Below are 27,829 nucleotides of genomic sequence, written 5' to 3' on the forward strand. Positions count from 1 at the left end.
AAAATGGCATTTATTTTGAATAACAATTTTGTTGTATTTGGATTTATGGTACGTGATATATTGAGGGTTACTCAGTAGAACTGATATTAATTTACTGACTACATCCAAACTTTGATGTGATTTAAGAGAGCCACTCACGTTAGTCTGAAGTAAAATGGATTTTTGCTGCTGCAGCAATTAACACTTTAATAGTGTCATAAATAATCCTGACATATTGTGAAACAATTTATTACCTTGACTGATTGATATCCTGTTTGATTAAGGATGTAGTAGACTTTCGTTGGGCAAAACAGAAAAAGCTTGATAAAAATAATAATAATGATTAATGACTAACAATTTTTACATGTTATTGTAGCCCTTGCAACACTCTATCCAAAAATTATGATAACACTAATGTCAACATTAATTACGTCACGTGACTGCTAAATAAACAAAATCGATTGTTCTGCTATTATTACTGCTACTAGAAAACGAAAACAGTTAGCCAACATATTTTTATGAGAAAAGGAAGACTACAATGTTCTTAACAATAATGTAAAAGCGATAGTTTCTGAATTGTTTGGTTCTTTTACAAAGTGGTGGAGAAGAATTCTGTAATAAATTAGAGTGCTCTCTTTTCACAGGTCAATTAGTAATGAAATATTACTGATACTTGAAAAATATTTTACATTTTGTTTTCAATTGATCTTGAGTTCAATCTCTGAAAAAATCAATGAAATCGGGAAAGAACTGTTCGCGTAATCGTGATTTTTGTGGTTTTAGACACGTTACGTTTCAAGTGGCTGAAAAGACTCAAAAACCAAAAGTAGCACAGTCGAGAGGATATTTTCTGTTCAGCGCATCGTGTTCAGTTAATTTTTGATGTTTAGGATAGCTACTGTGTTGGTTTTATAAAAATCAAAACAACCCGTTTGGTACAGGGCCGATAAAGTATGAAAAAATCGATAATTTGAAAAAAGCAACCTGAAAACGAAGTATGGCCGCCCTTGAATAAACAGTGTAATCCAGTTATCAATTTAAATTTATTTGCTTGACAAGCTTAGTTTCGAGTGTTATCCCATATCACAACAAACTTGGCAATTGTTTATGTACAAAACGTGATATGTGACCGTTAAACTTGAACATTGTCGTGTCTACGCTCCCTTTCTTGCAACTTTCTCGTAAGCCACGGCACCTGAACCGAGCGAAAGTGTCATCAGAGCAGAACTACATAATGAGATGCGAGTACTCGAAAAAGCTACGCTTTTTATTTTTACTAAGTATCGGCGATGACACTTTTGTTGTTGAATATCAATTAAAAATCGTACTTGAAGTAAAAAAAGAGCCTACTATTTGCTGACTGAATCCGCTTGGAAGCAAGTCAGTCAAGCTTGCCGACAGTACTGCCGTGAATTACAGGTCGTCGTTTTTGCTCTATAACTCCTTACAATCGGAGTTTCGTTTAGTTTAGTTTTGTCGACTTGCAGTACGATTGTTATAAAATTATTACCAGCACAAAACAGTTTTCATTTCAAAGTGCTAAGAATGTACGTGTAACTGCTATGTCTACGAACCACCGATGCGTCACTAAAATTTGAAAGTCGGTCTGCCGTCCCACATGACACAATGGACCTGATTAGTCGATTTTTGACTACCTCGTATTCTTAGCCAATCCGCGTGCATGTGCTATGTTCGAAAGGCCGCATGTGCGCCGGAAACTAAAGTGAGATTCCCAGCCATAACGAGATTCTTCATTGATATTTATTTTTCCCTTTTTACACCGAGAACATTTACAGTGGTCAGCCAGATTCGAAATCAATATATCCAGGCCGGCGAGCCTCGTGTTATTCGCTTCACCGCAAGCGTTACCAGATACTGCAGACTTCGCTGGCGATATTTTTCGTTTCGACATCATGCTCATCCTGTATGTTGATGTTGTGTCGTCAGCCTCCAGTGACAGTTTAGTGGTGTCCTCATCGTCAGCATTCGAGGTAGTTACGGTGGTGTCTTCAGTCTCCAGTGCGGTAGAGCAGATGCCACTTTGGTTTTCACTCGACTTGTCTGTTGTCGACTCGTCCGACTTTGTTTCGTAGAGAGACTGTGTTTCGTAGTAAAAAATACGGTTTCTGCTATTCAGAAACTTGCAGGTTTCGCCTGTCTTTGGAACACTCTTTTTCCAATTTTTTCCCTGTGCCATTTTTCAAAATAAACTTGGTCAAAACAAAATAAATGAACAATAATAAATAGTAGAGAAAAGCGATGCGATGAACTATCAACAACGAGTGAGTGTATCCGGTCATTTGAATTTGACCGGACGCGTACACGCGATGTTTATTTGCGGGATTAAGCTAATTACAAATGTTATTGTTTTGGCTCGAGGGGCTTAGCCGAAGTGCACATTCCGCGGGATTTCCGTTAATTGTAAATTATTTTTTTATTTTTTAAAAAGCCGTTTTTTCTTGAAATAAAAACGTGATTTAATAAAAAAAACAAGGTCATATGGCTGCCTATAGATATAAGTCACCATTTAATAAAAGAAAAAAAAATGAAGAAAAAAATCACCACGAAAGTCTACTACATCCTTAAGAGAAAAAGGTACAATGTCTGTCCTGTTCTTGTTGTCTGCGTCAACTTTTTTCATTTACAAACAATTTGCTTCATACTGATGTGATATAAAGTGTTGCGAAGATTTGACAAAGTTTGATTTCATTTCATAAATATAAATGTGTTTTGTAGATTTATTTTCCAAAATTAATGAGCATGCATGTGCCATTAATTTTATTTTGATACCTTATTTTTTTGTAGCAATTCGAGCTGAAATGCAGCCTGATGACAAACCAGATATCAGCGAAGTAAAAAAATTCAATGCTGAAAACCTGAAACATGTGGAAACGCAGGAGAAAAATGTCTTGCCTTCAAATGATGGTAAGTTAAAATACATTGAGGTTACACATAAGTCATTGTCAATGTATTATAGATGTGTGTGTGTGAAGTTTAAACTTGATTGGTCCAGGCATGTATGAAATATTGCTCCATGGGATTGCATTCGTTCAAACAAGATGACTGACAATTTGGATGATGGTGACAAAAATGTATGTATGTGTGTTTGTTTGATATGATGTCTGATGTATGTGTGAAGTTTGACTTGATTGGTCCAGGTATGTCAGATATATATGAATCTGAAACTGCATTTTTTAAAACAAAATGGTCAATCAGCCATTTTGAGCCCAATCTGAAAATTAAAATGAGGTGCATCTAAGTCCTATTATGTTCAACATATACATATACCACTTTTGACAGAATATGTCTATGCACAGCAAGATTTGGTTCTGGAATTGTGAAAATGTGCAATTTTGATGCATTTTTGGCATTAGAATGGTTGCCATTCAGGCATCTTGAATCATTCATGTAACAAATGCATGTGCTTATGTCTGATATGTTTTATGTATATGTGAAATTTCAAGTTGATCGGCCCAAGCATGTGTGAGATGTGGCTGGACAAACACATGCACGCATGCACATAAGTCTGAGTTTTCAGACTTTGTCTAATAAAAGTACATCACAAAATCTTCCTCTCCTTGTTCATATGATTTATATTACAATACTTATTTCACTAGATATCAAGGCTGAAGCAATCGATTCTCGTGCTGAAGTCAAAAGCTTTGATCAGAGCAAACTGAAACATGTAGAAACAGAAGAAAAAAATCTTTTACCGACTCCTCAAGGTGAGATTGATACAAACACATTGGTAGCCGAGTTTCATTCATTGTTATCCACTCCACTAACATCAATACTACATTATATGCATACAGATGTCACATAATGGGAACTCCCCATAGTCTTAAGAAAAACAAAGGGCAATAGTCAGTCATTCAACCAATCAGTATTACCAGTAGGCGAGTCCTGTATAGCGAGTTGCCAAACTGATTCTAGGCTAACACATTAAAGGCTAACACAGTAGTGGCAAAGTACGGCAAAGTACGGCAAAGTAGTGGCAAAGTAGTGGCAAAGTACAGCAAAGTAGTGGCAAAGTAGTGGTAAAGTACTGAAAAGTAGTGGCAAAGTACGGCAAAGTAGTGGCAGAGTACTGCAAAGTAGTGGCAAAGTACGGCAAAGTAGTGGCAAAGTAGCAGCAAAGTACAGCAAAGTACTGCAAAGTACTGCAAAGTAGTGGCAGAGTACTGCAAAGTACAGCAAAGTACTGCAAAGTAGTGGCAAAGTACTGCAAAGTAGTGGCAAAGTACGGCAAAGTAGTGGCAAAGTACACATTAAAGGCCAAATTTTTCAATATGCCCCAGCAAAATCTTATTTATTTGTCATATTTCTACTATCATCTCTACACCTATAATTTACCAGAAATAAATAATTATATTATTAATAATTGAATAATTAAAGTCCTTGGTCAACAATATGATTACGTGTCATGTAAATGAGCCCTTGTGCCCATGGACAACTTTTGAAATAAAATATTCATTTTGCAGATATGAGAGCTGAACTACAGCCAGATGACAAACCAGACATCAGTGAAGTCTCCAAATTTGATGCTTCTAAACTGAAGCATGTGGAAACACAGGAAAAGAACATCTTACCAACCAAAGAAAGTGAGTACATGATGGTTACCATAGTTACAATGCTTAGAACGTATTTGCTCTATTATAATGGCATTTATTTCATCATCATCATTTATTAGTCCGAAATGGAGACTTATTTTTGACCTCCGTGCTTCCGTGTGTCAGGCGTGCATGCATGCGTGCGTCCGGACCTGTATCTTAGAAAATGCCTGGACCAATCACAATCAAACTTCACGCATATATCATACATGATATTATACATATGCACGTCAATTTGTTTTACGATCCGATTCAAGATGGCCGGATGGCGGCCATTTTTGTGCTAAAAATCATCAAAATCAAGCATTTTGCAGCTGTTTACAGATGGATTTTGTTCAAAATTGGTATATACGTTAGACATTGTAGGACCTTGATGCACATCATTTTGTTTTTTAGATAAGATTGAAAATGGCCAACTGGTGGCCATTTTGTATTAATGAATGCAGCTCTAGTGCCATATCTCTGACATGCTTTGACTGATGATGTTCAAAATTTATATTCATTATACATGTATTCAAAATGGCTGATTTTGTTTTAATTAATGCTGCTACAGAGCAATATCTCTCAATACTCATTTGACGATCAGATACAAATGTCAATCATTTTAATGTTAAACAATCATCATAATCATATTCCTGACATGTTTATGTTCTAGCTATATTACTATAAACTAAACTATATATCTTAAATTTGATAACTAACAGGGACTGTGCTATGCATGGCTTATTTTAACTGTACCCATGTCAAAAAAGCAAATACACCAGAATAAATTCTATCACCAGACACAAGCTCACTGTTACTACTACATTATATTAAATTATTTGAAAAACATCCATCAGTGAGTGTTAGCCAATAAGATAGTAGTAAATCCAAGCCATTAGTGTAGTAACTCCAAGCCATTATTCTAGTTACTCAAAGCCATTGGTGTAGTAACTCCAATCCATTATTATAGTTACTCAAAGCCATTATTCTAGTTACTCAAAGCCATTAGTGTAGTAACTCTAAGCCATAATTCTAGTTACTCAAAGCCATTAGTGTAGTAACTCTAAGCCATAATTCTAGTTACTCAAAGCCATTATTCTAGTTACTCAAAGCCATTAGTGTAGTAACTCTAAGCCATAATTCTAGTTACTCAAAGCCATTAGTGTAGTAACTCTAAGCCATAATTCTAGTTACTCAAAGCCATTAGTGTAGTAACTCTAAGCCATAATTCTAGTTACTCAAAGCCATTAGTGTAGTAACTCCAAGCCATTAGTGTAGTAACTCCAATCCATTATTATAGTTACTCAAAGCCATTATTCTAGTTACTCAAAGCCATTAGTGTAGTAACTCTAAGCCATAATTCTAGTTACTCAAAGCCATTAGTGTAGTAACTCTAAGCCATAATTCTAGTTACTCAAAGCCATTATTCTAGTTACTCAAAGCCATTAGTGTAGTAACTCTAAGCCATAATTCTAGTTACTCAAAGCCATTAGTGTAGTAACTCTAAGCCATAATTCTAGTTACTCAAAGCCATTAGTGTAGTAACTCTAAGCCATAATTCTAGTTACTCAAAGCCATTAGTGTAGTAACTCCAAGCCATTGGTGTAGTAACTCCAAGCCATTATTATAGTTACTCAAAGCCATTAGTGTAGTAACTCCAAGCCATTAGTGTAGTAACTCCAAGCCATTAGTGTAGTAACTCCAAGCCATTATTATAGTTACTCAAAGCCATTAGTGTAGTAACTCCAAGCCATTAGTGTAGTAACTCAAAGCCATTAGTGTAGTAACTCCAAGCCATTAGTGTAGTTACTCAAAGCCATTAGTGTAGTAACTCCAAGCCATTATTCTAGTTACTCAAAGCCATTAGTGTAGTAACTCCAAGCCATTATTCTAGTTACTCAAAGCCATTAGTGTAGTAACTCCAATCCCTTATTATAGTTACTCAAAGCCATTAGTGTAGTAACTCCAAGCCATTAGTGTAGTAACTCCAATCCCTTATTATAGTTACTCAAAGCCATTAGTGTAGTAACTCCAAGCCATTAGTGGAGGTATACTGAATAAACTTTCTCTTTATGTTAATCTTATGATTCATATTACAATATTAATTTCACTAGATATCAAGGATGAGGCAATCGATTCCCGTGCTGAAGTCAAAAGTTTTGATCAGAGCAAACTGAAACATGTAGAAACAGAAGAAAAAAATGTATTACCGACTCCTCAAGGTGAGATTGATACAAACACATGAATGTCCAAATTATCCAACATGGTGCAACAAATTCTGAAAGGGAAGAGTTGTTGATGGTGTAACCACAGATTTATTTCAGTACAAAAATCAAATCAAATGAACAGACTTCTCAATACATTATGCTGCTGCTTTTTAGTGATTTGTTGTACAGGAAAAATATTTGATCATCACATCAGTTTTCTACTATTTATTTACTTTTTACACAATCCTTGATGATGTTATTCATAAACTTCCACTATTCTACACTCCGAGATGATTAATTTGTGTAATTTCCTTACAACGATTTCATGAATAAATGGTCATTCATGGAACAATCAGATGAATACGGGCCATGTTAAGGAGCCTTTATGCTCATAGACAATTCTTGAAATTAAATTTTCATTTTGCAGATATGAGAGCTGAACTACAGCCAGATGACAAACCAGACATCAGTGAAGTCTCCAAATTTGATGCTTCTAAACTGAAGCATGTGGAAACACAGGAAAAGAACATCTTACCAACCAAAGAAAGTGAGTACATGATGGTTGCCATCATAACAGTAACAAGTCTTCAAATGTCTTAATAGAAGTTCGAAACAGGGACTTATAATTCGGTCTCGTCCGTTTGGAGTCCTATTTCAGAACTCTGTGGACCAAGTCTGTTCATTCTTTGCATGTGACTAGTACTTTATCAGGAACGTATGCACATGCAGTAGTTTAATGATTCAATCCAAGATGGCTGTCTGGCAGCCATTTTGTTTTTAAAAAAGTGGTATCTTATGCATGCTTTGTCAGTTTTTGGTACATACATGTACATTATACATGTTAGGAGACATGTCTGATGAGTCATTTTGCGATCGGATCAAATGTTGTCGACTGGCAGCAATTTTGTTTTTTGAAAATGCGGTATCCTGTGACAGCTTTGTCAGTTTTTGTTCAAATATATATATGCATTATTCTCTACTAATTATACATGTTTAATAGGATACATGTCCATGACAATTAGTTTTACAATCAGGTCAAAGATGGTTGACTGCTTGCAATCATGCTTTTTTAACATACTACTATATCTCTGTACATGAGCCTGGACAAATGAATTCAGTTTGGATACAAAAAATGCATGAATAGCATATCTTGTTTAATTTCTGACCATATATTTCAAATTTGGAAGAGTCATTTAATACATCTAATTTCTGTCTTGAATTTCAAAAAATATAGCCTTGAAAAGTCCTAAATGTCATATGCTGTAGCTGTAGGAACCCTGATATAAATAAAACAGTATCACCAGACTTGACACCCACTCATGTTAATGCATTTTACCAAATTTTCCCTATAAACTCATATTTGTCCATAAAGTGTCGTACCGGGTAATTTAAAACCATTTGTTTAAATTAGAAAAAAATTACAGCCAAAATTGTAAAAACAGTATTTGAAGTAGTTTAGTGATTGAAAATATGATATGGTTATTGATTTCCGTCTTGTGAACAATCAATAATTCTGTTCGGTTTCAGCAATCAAGGAGGAAGCAGTAGATTCGAGAGCAGAGGTCAAGTCATTTGATCATTCCAAACTAAAACATGTTGAAACAGAAGAAAAGAACCCATTGCCTACCGCTGATGGTAAGTCTGAAATATTTTTATTGGAGGGGGTGGGGTTGCATGTAAACATTTTGTTCTCATTTTTGCATAAGGAGTATTACAATTTTTATGGGTTTTTTTATTTTGTTTTACTTCCCATTAGACTTAGTCAGAAAGTTTTAAGTTCCATCCATCTGTGCATCCGATGTTATTTCTTGGACATGCCTGGACCGATTCGTTTTCTTTTTTATGTTGACCATTTTTATACTCATCAATCAACGTTTGAAAAGTTTTGTTTGTTTATTCAGTCATGCCTGAGCCGATTTAATTCAAACTCAGTAATAACACTCATGGTAGTTATTGATTTCTGTTATTTTTTTTGTTAAAAAGAAATTTCTTTGATTTTATTTCTTCTCTTTATGCGTCCACAATTGTAAATGTATTCCAATTCAGACGGTAACTTAAGTGATGTATAATTTTGTTGTAAGAAGATATTACCAGTATTTCCTCTATAATTCAAAGAGAGATTGACAAACTTGTATTCCTAATTCTAGAAATTTAATACTACAGCATGTGTACATTCCGTGGGGATATCATTGAATGTCAGATATTGCCCTAGGCCAGACACTGTTGTCTGCATGTTTACGCCTCCTCATCTTGTATTGTATCTTGCCAAATCCAGTAATCTGCAATTATTTTTGCTTCAGGACATATCCCATTGTGAAGTATGGTTTTCGGTTACAAAGCAGATTTTAAAAACTAAACATCCATGTATTTTTTTTAAATTGTTCTATATATGTAAAATATGCCAACAATAAAGTTGATTGGTTTACAGTAAAATTTTTTTATTTACTTTGTTGCGTTAAAAAAACCTGGTCGCCATGTTCCTCCAAAAAAAATGTTAAAAAATGTGAAAAACCAAATTCAATAAGAAATTTCAACATACTGTAGAATACTTTATTTTCGCTTGGAATTTATTTTCGCTATTTTCGCTGAAGGGATGTTTCCGTGAAAATAAAATCCAGTGAATATACTTTTTTTCCTATATTTCACATTAAACTCATCAAAATTCAATGAAAATAAATTCCACACAAAACGCCCAAAAAGCCTTTTCAGCGAAAATTAATTCCAGTGAAAATAAAGTATTCCACAGTATTGAAATTTGAAAAATATCACAACAAATTTTCACCAAAATTTGGGCAGGAATAATTCTGTTAACAAATCCTTTTGTGGGTGTAATTACGTCTTGTCATGGTTAAGTACCAGGATGTTTGACCTTTAGAAGGTCATGAAATACAGGACTTTGGGGAGTAATAATGTTAAACATGAATAAAATTTGCTTTAAATATGATGTATATTTCAACATTTATTTTCAGTCTAAGCCTTCACTTGACAGTGATTGAACAGTGAGTAAAGATTTCAACAATTGCAGTTTAACCCTAAAACTATTTTTTTTTTGTCTCACTGAAATCTAATTCCGAGTTCACTGCTTTTTCCTTTGTCAACTCAGCAATAAAAAATTTTTTTTACCCTACTATTAATGATATATTTTTAACATTATTAGTTCCTATTCATTACTGTGCTTTTCCTGGCGGCCATGATGATTCACAATTACCCTATAATATGCAAATTGTCCATAGATCAATAATTTTGATTAGATAAAATTCAAAGTGGCTGCTAAGTTCCTAGTTTGTTAAAAGCACGCTGTAGTAGTTTTTTTCTTGTGGAAGCTTGCAATAAATCTTGTAAACACTGATTTTTTTTAAATATTTACCCCACATCGATGCCTTCAGCAGACTATTTCTGTAATATCACCATTAAAAAAAACTTCTTCGTCTTGTGCTATTCACTCACTTTGTTTTTTTCATTTTAAGCCATAAATGATTTATTTCTGGTCAAAATGTGCCACTCAGAAATTTTTTCTGGTTTGTGCTAAAAAAACTGAAAAATATAACCATCTCAGAACCAGAAATGAATCACTTTTCAAAATTTACAAACATTTTCCCTTTGAATCCTAATCAACACCATTGGCATTGCATTTAAACATTCTGATTGGCTAATGTAGTCAGTCATGTGACCAACATCTTTAAATGTGATTGGCTGACTGAATTAGACTGGCTTATGTAGTCAGTCATGTGACTAAATCTTGAAATGAGATTTGCTAAAGTCATATATTAAATAAAATATTAGTTGTTTGGTGTTGTGCAGTTAGCAGATGATATTTGTTAATTATTACATATTTTAAACTAATTCTTTTTATTACTTTATTTTCAGCAATAAAGCAAGAGAAGGGCAAAGCATAAGTTGGAGAAATCTAGTAATGATCAACAGTTTATAACAATCATTACGAAAATTATCCTAGAAGAATCACATTATCACATTTATATTTGACATTTACGTAGTGTATGTACGCTGACCTGTGAACCATCCAATCATTTAATAGAGTGACCGTTGTTGCGCAGTAACGCGTTTGTTATGTGATGTATACAACATGTGTATGAGGCATTGTAAAATTTGAATGTACGATTGACAATCGTGTACTTTTCCATTCCTCTACCTTAGTACACGGACACTGTCTTGATAGATTAACGACGTAAAATGTTCAGTTATCTGTAAATCTAGAATTCGTTAAGTGTCCTTCATTTTTATTTGAAATTATTTTGATATTAAAATTTTTGGTGGTTTACAGAATGATTTTTTTTGTTTACATTTTCAAAATAATGTTTTAAATTCAGCTTGATTTTTTTTTTTTCATTCAAGAATCATGTGTACTGGAAAAACAAAAGAGCATCTTTTCAACAATGCGCCATAATAATCCACCCACTAAAGCAGTAATCCTGACTCTGCTTAAAATATTATCCTTTCTTATGCGATGACTGAAGCTTAGATGAGTGAGATGCTCACCTAGTTATAGTCTGCACCTCAGTATATGGTAGTTGTTTTACAAGGCAATGTTTAATATGTGTCCATTCAAAATGATGTAAATCATGTTAATTTCACACCCACAAATTTTCATCAGTGAAAAACATGAAAATTTGTAGGAGTGAAAATAGTAAAATAAATTGTTTACCAAAAATTTGAGTGCATGCAGATGGCCCGTTTAGATCCAGTATTTCCATGTTAGAAGTAAATGCAATATCTTCATGTTGAATTTCCAACCTGCCAAAATTAGTTCTTCCAGTGCTTTGTGGCAAAATAGTATTAATTACCAAATAGTTTACTCTTAGTATTATGCACATTTACTCTGGAATTTTGAAGAGTTCTTTTTATAACAACTCACCTCTGTAAACAGACAGCATATTTTTGAATCTTGTATTCTTTGCACCATTTACAGTTTTTATTACATCTTTGCTGAAGAATTATTCAATATTAGTTCCCCCTCCTCACTGAACGAGACAAGCATGAAGTCTTTTTTTTTAATGCTCACTTAGGGGTACTTTAATAAGAAGTGTTCTTTATTCGTGATATCCGTTGTAGGCTTATCAAAAACAATTTTGATTTGCTGTTATTAATTGGATTATCAGTCGTTACATTGTTTCATTTTGAAATACCATTAATTTGGATTCAATATATATTTACAAACCTGCAAAGTTTTTATCAGTAACCTTGTTGTTTACCTATATGGTGAAACCCAGCTGCATTGCAGACTTTGACAAACTGCTTGGAAACAACATCATAGTCTAGGTTATCAAGTGTTATCTTAACTGTAATTATGACAAGCATTTGCATTATATATGATGTGTCAAATCATATCTAAGATAATTATATGCAAAATATTTAATATGTTGATATACCCGCAATTCTTCCATTGCTGGGATTTGGTTGGATACATCTTTCCATAGTGATTTTTTTCAAAAGTACTGGTAATTTCTAGTAATGTGGGCTTACATCCAAAGTTTCTTTAGATATTCAAGACGATGCTATCATATTTTTTTTTGAATATATTTTGAGTTGTAAGAGTTGTTTGAAGCATTGAATCGGCAGTTTATTAACATGTAGAATTCATAGACATCTCACAGTAGCAGTATTGTGCACCACAATGTATTTTATGCACAGACGTGCGCAGGGAAATTCCACCAATGACATGCACTGTGGCTGTTATTTTATGAAGACCAGTTGTCCTAGAGCTTTGACAATAAAGAATCAACTCAAAAATCTTTTGTTGTCTTAGAGTTGTGATATTCTCTTTTACATATCGGTATATCAAGGATTTCTTACTTAAGGGTTCATATTATATCCTAAGAAGATCATAGACAGATTGAGGAATTTAAGTCTCTCAATATGATCACTGAGAAACCTAAAATTCCTAATTCAAAGTACAAGTCGATAAAAATAATTTGTGTTCATTGCGGACAGCTTTTGGCAGTGTTTATCCACCAAGCGTCTAATGCTTTGCACCCCTTACATTGAAGACTATACTGAACTATCATTTGTTAAGTTTGTTTGATGTGTCAGAAATGGGATCTTACTCAAAAATTAAGAAAGTTTGCTTATGAAAGTTGCATACCTTTATTTATCAATCCTTGCTGTATATGTCATCCATGCCTTGTGACAGGACAGATGAAAAACCCATATCACCGCAATACTGTACACACTGAACGTTTCCAGGGTTGCATACAGTCAGATGACTATACAAATTGTGGTAACAATGGTTCATTTTGGCAAGCCCATGTGTGTATTTTAGCAGTTAGTGTTGAGTTAGTAATCCAAGATTCAAGTAGTTCTCACAGTGAAATGGGGGGAAAAAGTATGTATATGTGTGATATTTCTGGACGAGACAAAAATAATTTCTTACAAGAAAAATCATGGATGTTGCGTAATTATGTTTTATCGATATAATGGTTTTGGAGATTAAATCCTTATTGACAACCCTGTCACCGCCATTCCTATAGAAATACATGTGGCCGGTTCACTAAAGTAGTATCCTGTTTTATATAGGCAATGAAAATTCCTTTTAGTGTCTGGCCGCCCATGCGCGCTGATAAACCTTGTGGTCTACTGGGTGGTGACTGTTTGTTCTAGTTTAAATTATTATTCAGTCCCTCCAAAAAAAAATCCTACAAAATTTGAGGAAATGAATCATATAACACAGGTGTTCACGTGAAATAGAACACTATAGTGCAAATAAATTAGCATAAGAGGCACATGAATATACTTGTACATGTATTCAGTATTATTTCAACAACAGTTCCACTGTCAACACAAATATATAATCCCACAGTATTTTCTCTTAGATTGTCTGCATGCACTGGATTAGCACCGGATTAGTGACTCAGATTGATACAAAAATCTGGTGGCAATCACTTGTGTGTGCTGACATCAATCTGAAAGAAAATGTACAATATATCTGGAGACAGACTCAAGCTTTTATAAAAATTCCTTTTACTGTTAATTTATATAGTTAGGAAGTCCAGTACAATGCGAGTTACAAAGCTACTGTTCGAGGAATGTTCAGAGATAACAATCTTGGTACTACTGATATGGCTCTCCAGTGGTTTGAATCTTATCTTCAACATCGATGTCAATCAGTTTCAGTTTCAAGTGTTACTAGTGAGCCATCTCAGCTTCACTTTAGGGTACCACAAGGCTCTGTACTTGACCCTATTCTGTTCAACATCTATATTTCTCCCTTTGGTAAACTCATTCGTCAACACAACTTAGACTTTCACCAGTATTCTGATGACAACCAGCTCTATCTCGCTCTCAAGGCTGTAGCCTAAATTGAGGCTTGCGCACTTGATATTAAACACTGGATGACGCAAAACAAGCTCCAACTCAACGACTCTAAGACTGAAGTACTGCTCATTCGCTCTAATTTTACCAAGTTGCTTGATCCAATTGACAAAATCACCATTTGTACCAGTTCACTTGCACCAGTCACATCTGCTCGTAACATGGGAGTTACTTTTGACAATACTCGTATGTTCAACATCACATCAAGATTACTTGCAGATCCATCTACAACCATCTTCGTCGCATCGGTCGCATTAGGAAATATCTCAGTAATGACACCTGCCAGACTTTAATTCATGCTGCTCTATCTGCTAAGCTTGATTATGGGAATTCATTATTATTTGGACTGCCGAACAATGGCATCAATCTTCTTCAACATGCTCAAAATACTGCTGCAAGAATCATCACCCGCACTAGAAAATATGATCACATATCTCCAGTTCTGCAGAAGTTACATTGGCTACCTGTTCGTTATAGGATTGACTACAAACTTATGCTGTTGACATTCAAAGCTCTGAATGGACTTGCTCCAAACTACATTCTTTGATTTACTTCATGTGTACACACCCGGTCGCTGTCTTCGTTCTTCCAATAAGAAGCTTCTCAGTAACACTAACTACAGACAGAAAACATATGGTGGACGTGCCTTCTCATATGCTGCTCCAAAACTCTGGAATGACCTTCCACTTGATCTTCGTGAAGTTACTGATGTCAATATTTTTAAAAAGAGACTTAAGACCTACTTGTTCAGCAAAGCCTACAGTGTGGAATAACTCTACAGATTTGTAGTGTTCGCTGTCAGTGCCTTTGAACAAAACTTAGTTTTGGATACCGGCGCTATATAAGTTTTTTTAGATAGATAGATAGATAAAAGATAGATAGGTAATTGTTCACTGGACCAACCATTCCCACAATTAAAGACATCCAAATATTGTCTGAATAAATGGCACCAGGCTGAACAGTTGATTGCAATCACAGTAAATCCATTTTACATATTTGTCTCATTTTAGCCTGAAATAGTTCATAAATAGTAAACTCTTTAATTAAACCCTAAAACCCTAGTTATATACATATTCTTGGAAATGTAGAGACTGGACACAATTTTTATATTCAAAAAAAAATCCTGTAACGATGGTTGTTGTGTTTAATACTTTGGCAAGCCCATTAGGGCCAAATTCTCAAAGCATAACTAATATACTCAACAAAATATAAAACATAACCAATTTGAAAAAATGTTTGCTAGCTTCATTATTGTCATTTGAATGTCAGCCATCGTCTTGGATTTGTGACAGTGATTTTATCAATCACTTCTTGAGATATTCCTCTTTTTAACATTTTTGGAAGGACATTGACAAGTATGTGCGCGTAACCATGACCACCATACTCAACCTGTGACGAGGAAGCAAAAAAAATATTAATAACAAACAAAAAATGAATTCTTGTATCAAGTACATTAAATGTGTCACAACAGTGCATGTACGTGGTGAGTCCCACCCAACAAGAATGCATGTTTATGTAGCAATTAATATTTAAGGATTGCAAAATTGAAGGTTTGTTTCAAGTTTACTGGCAAGCTGAACTTGAGGATAAATTACTTACAGATGCAACCATATGCCAAGTTCATCACATTCTGCCATACTGGGCTTGAATGAATTGCATAGTGTGTGTGATGTCAGTGAAAAATAGATGGAGAACAGACAAGTTCATGCATAGGACAGTTCTAATAAACATCATAGCTTATAATATGTAACAGTTTAATTATACAACACTTCTGATATGGCGGAAGCTATAAAAGAATTTTGTTCATGTTTTTTCAACACTATAAGGGAAACAACCCCGCTGTAAATTGCTAACATTGAAAGGATAGCATACATGTAGTTGATTACTCTGCCACAATTTCCAAACTTTTTTCACTGAAAAATCCACTAACAAATTTGATGTTTATTCTAGTTTTATATCGAATAAAATATGATTTGACACCTAAATAAAATTTATAATTGTAGTATGGGGCCATAAATCATTAAACAAGAGAATCTCATAAAAACAAAATCAGTTACTGTTATTGTCTCTTGAGGGCAGTGTTATACCTACCAGTCTGTGTCTTGTATGTATATCATGTGCAATGACAATCCTGTCTTCGTATCCTTCCTCTACTAATGCTTTTACTAATTGTATTCGTTGCGCATCAGTCAGGAAGTCAATATCATTGAATTGCCAGTATGAGGTTTCACAACCGAAAAAATCTAATTCCATGAAAGTTCCAAGTTTGGAAAATTCAACAAATTCCTCTGGTTTAAAGAAGCAATCTGAAATGAGAGTTATAAATGGAACATTATAAATACACTGTGTCAGCCCCCTATCATTGTTTTTGAGATTCACCCTGACTTTATGAATGTGTCTCAAAATAGAGATTTTACAGTATTTATGGTAACTCCTTGGTATGAATTGCCATTGCCATTCCCCTACTTGGAGCAATTACGCTTTTTTGATCCAGTGCATGAATTTTTCTAATCAAATTTCCCAACTCTTATGACAATTGGCAATTAGTAGAAGTGATTTTCTGTTCAACTGCGAGATCTTGCATATTGCGAGAAAGACGCAGAACGAACGTATGCCGGAAAATCAAACGATTGATATTGAACACAAATTTCTTTTTTTCATAGCTCAAATTCGAATAGCCGATCTTTGACAGGGGAATATATATAAACTCACTTCATCGAAATTGACCATCATCAAATGTGTACAGCACATTATTAAGCATGCAAATATCCCCCAAAATACATTCACATTTGTCGAATTCCATGCGATGTTTGTCGAATCCCACGCGATGTTTGACGCCACTACAATGCTATCACCTTTGTTTATCCTGTTTTTACATTCAATTTCACGCATAACGCGGAATCTCACAGTGAGCAGAAAATGGTCTATTGATCACATGACTATGTAGATAAAAATAATTTCTGCAAATTAACTCACAATCTAGATGTGACATCACAGTATTTTTGGAGTCACCTCCCGCTTCCTGGAACACCCTCATAATCTCATACGGTGCATCTGGATAATCTTCCGGATGAAGTATAACTGGGCATCCCAATTCATTCTGAGCTGCTGCTGTTGCTCGCAGAACTTTCTTTTCAACATCTGTTGAAAAAAAAAAATTGATAGACCTGAAATCAGCTAATATCAGTGATATAAAATAAAACATAAAAAAATTATTTATACCAACTTTTCAGAAAATTCAGATTCCTAATTTGCTTACCGATACAATCAAAGTTAATGAAAATACAATAAAAGTTTCAATAACAATAAAGTATAGATTGAAATAACTGACAAGGTAATACAAATTATTTTGTTTAAATCCTGTTACAAGTTTTCAGTGAGTATAATGCAACTATTATACTATTTTAAATTCAAGTGAGTTTAAAATAAAATTGTTTTTTGTTATCAAAATTTACAAATTTGCTGTTTATCGAGTTAATTGTGTTGAATAGCATATTTCTTTCTTTGTTGAATAATTTACAGATTATCAAATGATGTAATCCATCATTTATCATATGGCAGTGAGAGAGAATTCTGTCTTCTACTGGTGTTTTGGGTTGTGTGTACTTTCTATTTTTTATTGCCAGTTTATGACAACTTAATCTGAATTTTGCAATTATTTTAGCATGTTGTTTATTATTTAATATGTTTATGTTTAGTCATCTTGTTTCAATTTTTGTATGTATGTAATTTGACTGTTAAAACTAGGATTCTGTTCACATTTGTTTTTTGTGTCTCTCTCTGCTGGCATGATGAACTTACAGAAGGGTAAAATAATCAAAGAAAGCTTAGAAAGAACTCCCGTGTGCTGAGAGTATTGAAGACACATTAAAAATTAATTCAAAAAAATAACAAAAGCTGAAAAATAATTAATTATGCAAATTAGGTAATTAATATGTACTGATATTACCCTAACAACTATCAGGTTTGTGCAGTGTCCTATGACATCTATGTACCAAGTTTTATTAAAATGTGATGATTACTACTTGAAATATCAAAAGCTGAAAATTAATTAATTATGCAAATTAGGTAATTAATATGTACTGATATTACCCTAAAAACTATCAGGTCTGTGCAGTGTCCTATGACATCTATGTACCAAGTTTTAATAAAATGTGATGATTACTACTTGAAATATCAAAAGCTGAAAATTAATTAATTATGCAAATTAGGTAATTAATATGTACTGATATTACCCTAAAAACTATCAGGTCTGTGCAGTGTCCTATGACATCTCTGTATCAAATTTTATTGAAATGTGATGATTAGTACTTGAGATATCAGTGGAAAAGCCAAACAATTGATTAATCATTATGCAAATTAGGTAATTAATATTGCACAGATTTTTACCCAAAACTAATCAAATCTGTGCATTAGATCAGAGCATCTATGTGCCAAGTTTTATCAAAATACAATGAGTGGTTCTTTAGATATCAGTGGAACAGTCATGGAACAGCTAAAAATCAGCTAATTATCATGCAAATTAGGTAATTAATATGCATGTGTTTTTACCAAAACCTAATCAAATCTGCGCATTGGCCCAGAGCATCTATGCACCAAGTGTCATCAAAAATCAATGTATGGTTCTTGAGATATCAGTGGAACAGACGGACACACATACACACACACACACACAGACACACTAACTGCAAAGACTCCTATTGTGTGCTTCGCACACGGGAGTCAAAAACATGTAAATCCATTACACCAGTGGCAGTGTTAAGCCTTCCTCAGAGGGAAGAGAGGGTATCAACATCAGTGAAATTATTATCTAATACTTATTTTGGCTTAAAAACAGATTTGAATCTGTTATGCTGTGTAAAGAGGCTGAAATACAATGGTGTTTATACATATCATAAGCCCCCTTGGAGAGGACAATGTGGAGAGGAGGGTTATCACCACGAGTTTAACTATTACATAACACTTATGCCGACTTACAGTGAAAACCACTGACAGTTTAGACTTTACAGTTTAGACAGTTTAGAATTTACATTATTTCTATTTATAAATATGTCGAGACTGCAGACAAATTCTGCTGGTTATCAACAATTTTACTATTACTAATCTATTTATAGATTAATTGTTTGATGCACATATGGTATAACATTAAAACATAATAATAGCACAACTACCAGCTTAATTCACCTATAATACTGACAAGTCATTTGTATTTTGGTGACTGATTTGAGGACACAAAATAATGTCTAGTCTTAGTAACAGTGTAGTATATGAACTGTTTTTTTTTTTTTTTAGAACACTGTTGTAAAAAATTAAAATGAGGCATTTTCCAAAAAATAGAGACACTATAGGATTCTAAATAAGTCATGTAACAATAATGCAATGCAAGCATCATTTTAAAATATTTAAAAAATCATTAAAATCACTTTTTAATAAGTTTATGTAGTATAGAAAAAAAACACAGTGTTTATAGGTTTTTAAAGAGTGCTATAGGAATATATAAAAGTGTTAAAATCATGTATTTCTTAGCTTTCTAAAACAAATTTCAGAAATATCAACAATATAAAAGAAGTTTGGGATTTATACATAACTCTTTCATAACAATATTTATAATGAAAATTATTCATGTGTTCGAAGTTGTACATGATATCATGACACAAGTCCTACAATCCCCTGGCCATCTTTGATGGTCTTTGACTAAATTGTCTGTAAACTGACAATATCCAATGTAATCTTAAATGCAATTTGAGTAACTGACTTCAACAATCACCCTTCACTTTATATCACAACAGTTTTCAATTGCACACTAATGTGACATCACAAACTAATTTACATATAATTTGCATAATCTCACCTGCTAAAGGATAGAAGCTACAGACTTCACCAATCACACCACACCAGATATCACCACTACAGTATTCATTTGCATACTAGTGTGACATCACAACTAATTTACATATATTTTGCATAATCTTACCTGCTAAAGAAGCTACAGATTTCATCAATCACACCACACCAGATATCACCACTACAGTATCACTTGCATACAGGTGTGACATCACAACTAATTTACATATAATTTACATAATCTCACCTGGTATAGGATAGGAGCTAGCAACTTCACCAATCACACCACACCTGATGTCACTGCCATCGGCACCTTCTAAAATATCATTCATCAACATCTTGCAAATCTCTTCTTCAGATTGGGACTGTAAACGATGTATGATATCAAATTCTGCTCGCTGCGATGAATAATCACCAGCAAGATAAAATCCTACAAAATAAAATTTTTAAATTATTTGTATATAATTACCAAAATTCTAAAAATGTTTTCTTTTTTTTATCGATTGAATATTCTGAAGATTATGTTCAAGAGAATATAAATGACTAAATGACCTTTTCACCACCAGTTGCCTTTTATCATCAGATATTCACAAAATAGTCTTCCAAAATTAAGGTTCATTTCCAGAAATATTTAAAGTGCCTGTGAAATGGCTGCTGTTTTCATGCCTAATATTATCCATTGATACATAAATATTATTAATTTTTATGTTTCTAAGCATGATTTTTTTTTTGGGTGAAAAAATGTGTTTTAAACTCAGTCTACGGCAACTTTATTTTTGTGTATTTTAAAACGAGACTCCTCATTAGCTTCTCATTTGGATACAGAAATTCCCCGTGTGACGTCAGAAGGGGAAGTCGCATGGCAGCTTGCATTGCCGATACGTGTACATAAGGCAAATTTCTTGTGCAGTTTTCTCGTCTTTTACTAAATTGTCACTTATGTACTTGTTCGTCAAAGAAGAATGGACCATAATGAACACATAGTATCAATTTTTGTTGCATGGGGTTGAGTTAGATGCGAAATATGTCCGTTCTGGTGTAGCTGGTCACCGTGATCGTCACCGACACCGGCGCACGTTTGTACACTGTCGCTGAACAAAATAGAATTTGACGTCGGAATTATCTCGTTATTTAGCAGGTTACTAGGCACGTCACTAAACTGTTTTATTTCATCGATCGTCTGAGTTAAACTTTCAAAATTAAAATAAAAGAGAACATATTTTGACATTCTAAACATTAGACTATAGTGATCACTATAAAATAATTAAAAAAAACGACAAATCACAGTTACTAAATAAATGACAGTCGCGTGGAAATAAATTGACATTTTGTTGAAATAGGTGAACGCGTCGGATCACGACCAGGGCAAGCATGTTAAGGGCGGCGTTTAATTGGATAACAAAAATATTCAAGATCGACACACATACAGATAAATTCAGAGTGGATTCGAGTTAGCGTGATCCATGGCGTAATTGCCATAATTATAACATCATATTAAAACTTTATTTCATTGGTGGAAACACATTGACCAAGCCCGGATTCTAATTTCATAAATTATTACGCAGATCAAGCTGCAAGCATGGAGGTAAAAAAAGAACAGAGGTGTGAATTCGACATTCAACACCAATCACCAAACAATTCAGAAACTTTTAGCCTTCGAAAATGAAAACACTTAGCAGTGTGTAAGGGCTGTGTAATTTCCTGTTTGTCTGATGCTTCGTTTTCGTGTCACTGTCAAAATTATTGCTACCTTTTACTTAACAGGGAATAAATGGTCTCTATAAAACGATAATCACGTTCGCAAAAAAAGTCAACTTATTTGAAACACTTGCCGGACGTCTCTCTCTCTTCTAAAATCCGCCTCAGCGATCATGGGCTGGTCCGGAATCTATTTCTTTCAAAAGTGTTGCGCCAGGTTTACGTTGTCGACGTTTCTCTTTAAACCTAGTTTTTTTTTTTCATGGACGAGCATAGTATTTCCAACAAAAAAAAGAATCTGAGGTTAAGTGGCTTTGGTCCACTGTTGTCGCACCTTCGGATCGATTAGAAATGATTACATACACTATGACTATACGTTTCATTGCAACTGCCCACAACACAACACAACATCTATAAAATCTCTCTCAAAAAAAATAAAATAGACAAAAAAAAAAAAATAAAAAACGCTGATCGAAAAATGCATATCGTTTAAACCTATACTGATTGACCAGTGTTATTACGGCTCAGGGGTATGACTTCCTCTCACATTTTTGTCATTTGGTGGCGCACTTTCGGCGAGAGTCGGAAATCCGGAAAGTCAACCGTTTCAGGATAGGTGGGCGTGGCTACAACACGAGAAATATCCCAAATTTACTTGGATACGAGTAATCATTTTCAGCAAAAAAATCAATAACTACCCTTTTCAGTGGGACACAGATCTAAAATGAGAAACGTGAGGGTGGGCATTGCACAGGCACTTTAAGAATATAAGAAAAAAGGTCAGAAACATTTGGGTGAGAAAGTCTGGTGGTGAAAATGTTAAAAAGATGGGACAGGTCTTTCATGGTTCACATCTGAGTCAATAAGTAATTACATCCATCTGGTCAAAAATCAATAAAAAAATAAATAAATAAATAAAAATTCGCAAAATAAATTCATATGTTAAAGTGAGATTTTGTTGACCTGAGCCAACTGTTGATGCTGATCAAATATGAATACTCACCAGTTCCGGATACGACGTTCACTCCAGTTGCTTCTGAATACTGCTTCAATTTACGCACATCACGAGTAATTCCAAGGGTTGTGCATTCAACCAATGATGAACCACCGTGTTTCTTGAAGCTTTTCAAGTCATTAACGACTGCCTCATTGTCATCACACACCCTCAAATTAAATTTACTGGAATATCTGAAGAGAAAAAAATTAACGCTAAATCTTTTGGAAAAGGTGAGCTTTTGTATACTGTTAAAACAAACATGTGTAAACGCTAGTAAACAGATTTCTCACTTTTATGTTCATATTATAATTTTCTTTTTAACATACAAGAAACTTTGCGATGGGCGTCTTTTGTGGTCAGTGATATTCATATTTATTTATTTATTCACAATTCAATATGCCTTTTATAACCGGCTTCACAATTCCCACCACCAATTGAATATGCGTGACGCAATGACCACTGCCCTTTAAATTGCAACCTTACATTGAATTAATAAATTCAAGATAGTGGCAATGACATCATACCAATTGTAACTTAAGGTAGAAGCCTAGTCATAATTTTTGACAAAATTGGACATAAATCGCATGACAATGTTCATTAGTTTATTATGTACAATCATGAAGCTAATGTCTCATGGTACAATGAAATAGCATTATTTTGTGTGTTACAGTTATGTTTTTTGAGAAACGTGCTCTAATATTACTTAAAAATTGCTATTTTTAGAACAATTCCATAGAACAAAATGTTAAAGAAAAATTGCATTTTTTGACAATTTTTAAAACCAAGATTTTTTAAATAATTCAGAATAACAAAAAGTACTCCATGATTAACGATATATGATTTTTTTAGCCCATTTTTAGCTAGATTTTGAGATATTGCATAATATCTCTGCCATAGGAACCTGTGGTAAAAGTGTTATAATAGCGTCAAAATGGCGACTTTCCACTAAAATACAACCATCAATTTCTAGAAAAAAAGGCTGGTGACCCCGAACTTTTTTTAGGCCAATATCTTTATATTGCCTTGGAGTACAATTTATTGCAAAATGAATAAATTCTGGTTTTTTTAATTTATGAGTAGGCTTCTACCTTAACTTAATTGTTTGTGTAATTTAAGGAAAGAGGATAAGGTATGGTACAGGTAACCTTATCTCTCTCTACACCCAAAAAACTTGGACTAACTATTAATGAATAGCTATTAAATAACTATGTTACATTTTTTTTCTTATCTAAACTTACTCATTATGCCGAACCCATCCAAGGTTAGTTAAGGTTATTGGTTCATTTGCTTTCACTGTATTCTCTGTCTCTTGGTAAAAGTATGAGTAGTTCATAGAAAGATGTTCATGAGTCAAGGTTCTGCCAAGCTCCTCAGGGTCAAGGGGTCCAGTAACTGTAACAATTAATATTGATAATTTGTATTTATCATGCTGTGGCCATTGCTGATTAATTTGATTCATCGCAGATAAAAAAAAACACAATTAGTCAGCAATGGCCACAGCATGATAAAAGCAAATAAACTCATATACCACAACTGTATTATAATAATAATGTCATTACCCAAAGAGAAAGCACACTGAATTTTACCAAGGAATGAACTGTTTTCACAGTAAAAATTTAATCTGCAAGCCCCTCACATCACACTCAAGTAGTAAAAGGTTTTTAATGATTTCTTACAATATTTATTAACTCATAATATCTCCTGGAGAAGATAAAAATGGTCATGCATCAGAAAACAAAATAAATAAAAAAAAAACTATTAATGCTCCTAACTCATTCAAGATAACATCACTGTCTGGTATTAAAATTGGTCTTAAAAAACTGAGCTATGGGAAGTGACATATGTTTGTTGCTCATAATGGAATTAAATTTATCACTCACTACTGGTTCTAAAATTATTTATATGAATTTCTGCTTTGTTAAATACACATGAATGTTCCTTTGCTAGATCATTAACTTTCCACTTGGTTTAATTCTATTCCCAAATATTATTTTTTTAGGTATATGTTATTTCTCATAATAAATGCCAAACGGTAGTAAAATTAAAACAGATTATCAAGTTTAATTTTCATTTAAGCAGACTTGAAGATACGTTGCAACGTGTTGTTTTTTCATAACTTTATGTGAAACTGCAGTGGTATTAATTTTTAACATTCAAAATTTTTAAAAACGAGAAATACAATCTCAACTAATTCGCATCCTTTCAGAAGAGAGTTACAAACTTATAGTAGGTAAGCCTAATCTCACAACAAATTTACTTTCTAAATTAAAATTACAATGGATAACAAAAGATAGATTAACATTGTAAACAACATAAACAATAGTGTCCCATGATTCTTTGGTGCAATCCCTGGGCTTGGAAGGTTCCCCTATAATTCGAGTCCATACAATTTTAACTCCGTACAGTGCAGTCTGATCGGCCAGAAACAGGTATTAGTATATAGATAAGATAAGATAAGACAACTTTATTGACATTATTCTTTCTATAGAAGATGAACATAGTCAAGTGAAATAAAAAAAAAAGTAAAAAGGATAATCAAAAAATTAAAATAACAGATTAATTAAAAGGCAATTAAAAGGTAGTGCAGAATCAGGTGTTTTATTAATACACACCTGTTTGCATTATAAACACACCAAGCTTAATGTGGCAGTTTGTCATAATGTAAAGAAATTTATCGGGATGATCCATTGAAGTAAAATTAGGATTATCCTTATGTAAGTCTGTAAAAAGTATCTGCCTCATTTCATTGTGCTGTGGGCAGTCCATAATGTAATGGTACTCATCCTCAACTGAGTTATTGTCACATCTTGTGCAGATTCTGTGTTCCAGTTTTGTTTTTTGTCTATACCTCCCTTTCTCAATCATAAGCTGATGGTCACTAATTCTTAATTTACAAATATATTTTCTATATTTTGAATTATTCACATCCATCAAATACTTTTCCATTTTGAAGTTTGTTTTAAACTTCCTGTAGGTGCCAAGTTTGTTGAGCTCTCCTGAATCAGATTTTTCTATATTAATGTCACTCTTCCACTTTTTTGAATAATCATCTTCTATTTTTTCTAAAACTCCCTTCACACTTTTACTATCCCCCTTCCAGTAATAATTAATATTATCAACACTAGTTATTTGACGGATTGTTGTTGCCCACTTTGTTTTGTTGTCGATATTGTAAGTAAGTAAGTAAGTAATTCTTTATTGCTATCGTATCCCATTTGAGATCTTGACATAAAATACAATAAAGTCAAAAACATGTAATAATAAAAAAAATGAAAATAAAAGGAAATACTAAAAATACTGTAAATGAATGAAATAAATACATATCTCACAATAAGAGATAAATGAATAATTGTAATATAATGTAAATAAATGTGAATCTGTGTTTTGTGAGTTTTTTTTTGAGGCAGCTGGTACTGAAGTTATTGTTTGATTTTTTGCTCCCTAAGCATAAAGCAAGTATAAATGTGTTTTTGTAAGACATTGCCTCGTGAATTAGAGTGTTTTCTTTCACAGTGCATGATCTATGCCAGTATTTTATCATCATTTTATTAATAAATACTAACAGTGGATGTCTACCCAGCTCTCCTCTTACAGCCAAATTTGTTGCAGACTGGTTAACTTGGAGGAGTAGTTTGCACAATTTTTTATTAATTTTTTCGATGACTGTTTTGTCTGTATACTTTTCTATCCCCCAAATATCACAGCCATATGTTAATATAGGTCTAATAACATGATCAAAGACATTCAGCCAAGTTTTTATATTAATTTTGGTAGACCCACTAAGAGATTTTTTAATAAAGAAAAATGCTTTGACTGTTTTTTTATATAAATTTTCTTTTGCCAAATCAAACTTTCCCATTTGGCTTAAACTCCATACCTAAATATTTATAACTACTCACAATATCAATTTCTATCTTATTATAATAAAAATTGTATTTATGATTGAGCAACCTGCCATTTTTGTTAAAGACGATTACTTTGGTTTTGGAAGTGTTTACTTCCAAATTCCAATCAGTGCAATAGGAATGTAGCTTAGTAAAACAATTGTGTAACCCTTCCTCTGTTTCAGAGAGTAATACTAAGTCATCTGCATAAAGTAGGCTACTTATTGATGACTTTCCAATTTTAACAGGCTGACATGTCTCATCCAATTTATCTGGGAAATCATTTAAGAAAAGATTGAACAATATGGGGCTAATGTTACAACCTTGTCTGACACCTCTGAGTGATTTAAACTGTTCGGTAATACCATTATTTATTTTTATGTCATAGTTGACATCTTCATGCATATTATATATATATGCGTGCATTACACTACCAAACTGTTTCAATTCTATAATTTCTATTATTTTGAACAAGATCCTGTACCGGGACATAGTCGTTCCACCGAATATCGGCATCCACTCTGCCGATTGTCTAACTTGCCAGTAGTCGAACGCAATCGACTGTGTCAGGTGACTGTCTCACAGGAATAGATCGCAAGGCCCGTGTTCCCGGTAAGACGATGTGAAGGGACATTTTCGGTCAAAGCCACTGCATTAAAACCACAGTCACTTGGGGGGCTGACAATTAATAAATACTATTTTTTTTTAAATCTTCCGCTATACGTATATAAATATTGTATAGCGGAAGATTTAAAAAAAAATAGTATTTATTAATTTTCAGCCTCAAGTGACTGTGCACTAAGCGTAGGGCTATGATCACAGGCAGCTGGCGCACATGTGTGATATTTACTATATATTGGGACACTAAATAAGTAATCTATTGTAGTTTTAGTGACCTTACTGCTGTACTTTCCAAAGTCAGTGTTGTGTCATGAATATATTCAAGATGGTGGCCCCCATTTACTCGTAGTAAATATATTGCACATGTGCGCCAGCTGACTGTAGCCAGATAATGGTGAAGGATGCGGTGTCGGGGTGCTGTAACACACACACACACACACGATTCAATCAAGTACCTGTCAGAACTTTTCCAGACAACGACTTTAGAGCTGGGTTAGCCATATCTTTCCTTCGACTGTAGCCGGATCGTTACACGACACGCCTACTGTATCGGTTGACTTCACAGGAACCCGGGGTTTAACAATTAACAGTAAATATTTAATTAACGATAGGCTGATTACATTTTAAACTTGTCAATTTTTCTTCACCGAGAATTTATACTATAATATTATAATTGCAAAT

The 27,829-nt window shown here is 33.7% G+C and overlaps 2 protein-coding genes across 8 annotated transcripts in view; one reads left to right on the forward strand and one right to left on the reverse strand.

The window, feature by feature from the left end:
• Positions 1-12,526, forward strand: part of LOC100375029 (uncharacterized) — a 35,918-nt gene extending 23,392 nt beyond the window's left edge. For 5 of the 7 annotated variants that reach the window (XM_006817124.2, XM_002735277.4, XM_006817123.3 and 2 more), the window contains 7 exons: positions 2,785-2,904; positions 3,597-3,704; positions 4,461-4,580; positions 6,686-6,793; positions 7,206-7,325; positions 8,306-8,413; positions 10,646-11,062. In XM_006817124.2, the coding sequence (XP_006817187.1) occupies positions 2,785-2,904; positions 3,597-3,704; positions 4,461-4,580; positions 6,686-6,793; positions 7,206-7,325; positions 8,306-8,413; positions 10,646-10,674 (713 nt within the window). In that variant the 3' untranslated portion in view covers positions 10,675-11,062. Of the gene's footprint in view, positions 1-2,784; positions 2,905-3,596; positions 3,705-4,460; positions 4,581-6,685; positions 6,794-7,205; positions 7,326-8,305; positions 8,414-9,747; positions 9,778-10,645 lie in introns of all 7 variants that reach the window. The other 2 variants (XM_085493097.1, XM_006817120.2) reach the window with 2 other exon arrangements.
• A 2,595-nt stretch (positions 12,527-15,121) lies between these two features.
• Positions 15,122-27,700, reverse strand: LOC100374876 (N-acetyltaurine hydrolase-like). The gene is made up of 7 exons (XM_002735276.3): positions 27,604-27,700; positions 23,882-24,035; positions 22,650-22,834; positions 20,196-20,378; positions 17,081-17,245; positions 16,196-16,410; positions 15,122-15,493 (listed from the first exon to the last, which is right to left on the reverse strand). The coding sequence occupies exons 1-7, from the start codon at positions 27,647-27,649 to the stop codon at positions 15,359-15,361; spliced, it is 1,083 nt and encodes a 360-aa protein (XP_002735322.2). The 5' UTR covers positions 27,650-27,700; the 3' UTR covers positions 15,122-15,358.
• Between the last annotated feature and the right edge of the window lie 129 nt (positions 27,701-27,829).

Source organism: Saccoglossus kowalevskii, chromosome 18 (genome assembly GCF_978046115.1).
Source record: "Saccoglossus kowalevskii chromosome 18, keSacKowa6.1, whole genome shotgun sequence".
In the NCBI taxonomy this organism is placed as follows: domain Eukaryota; kingdom Metazoa; phylum Hemichordata; class Enteropneusta; family Harrimaniidae; genus Saccoglossus; species Saccoglossus kowalevskii.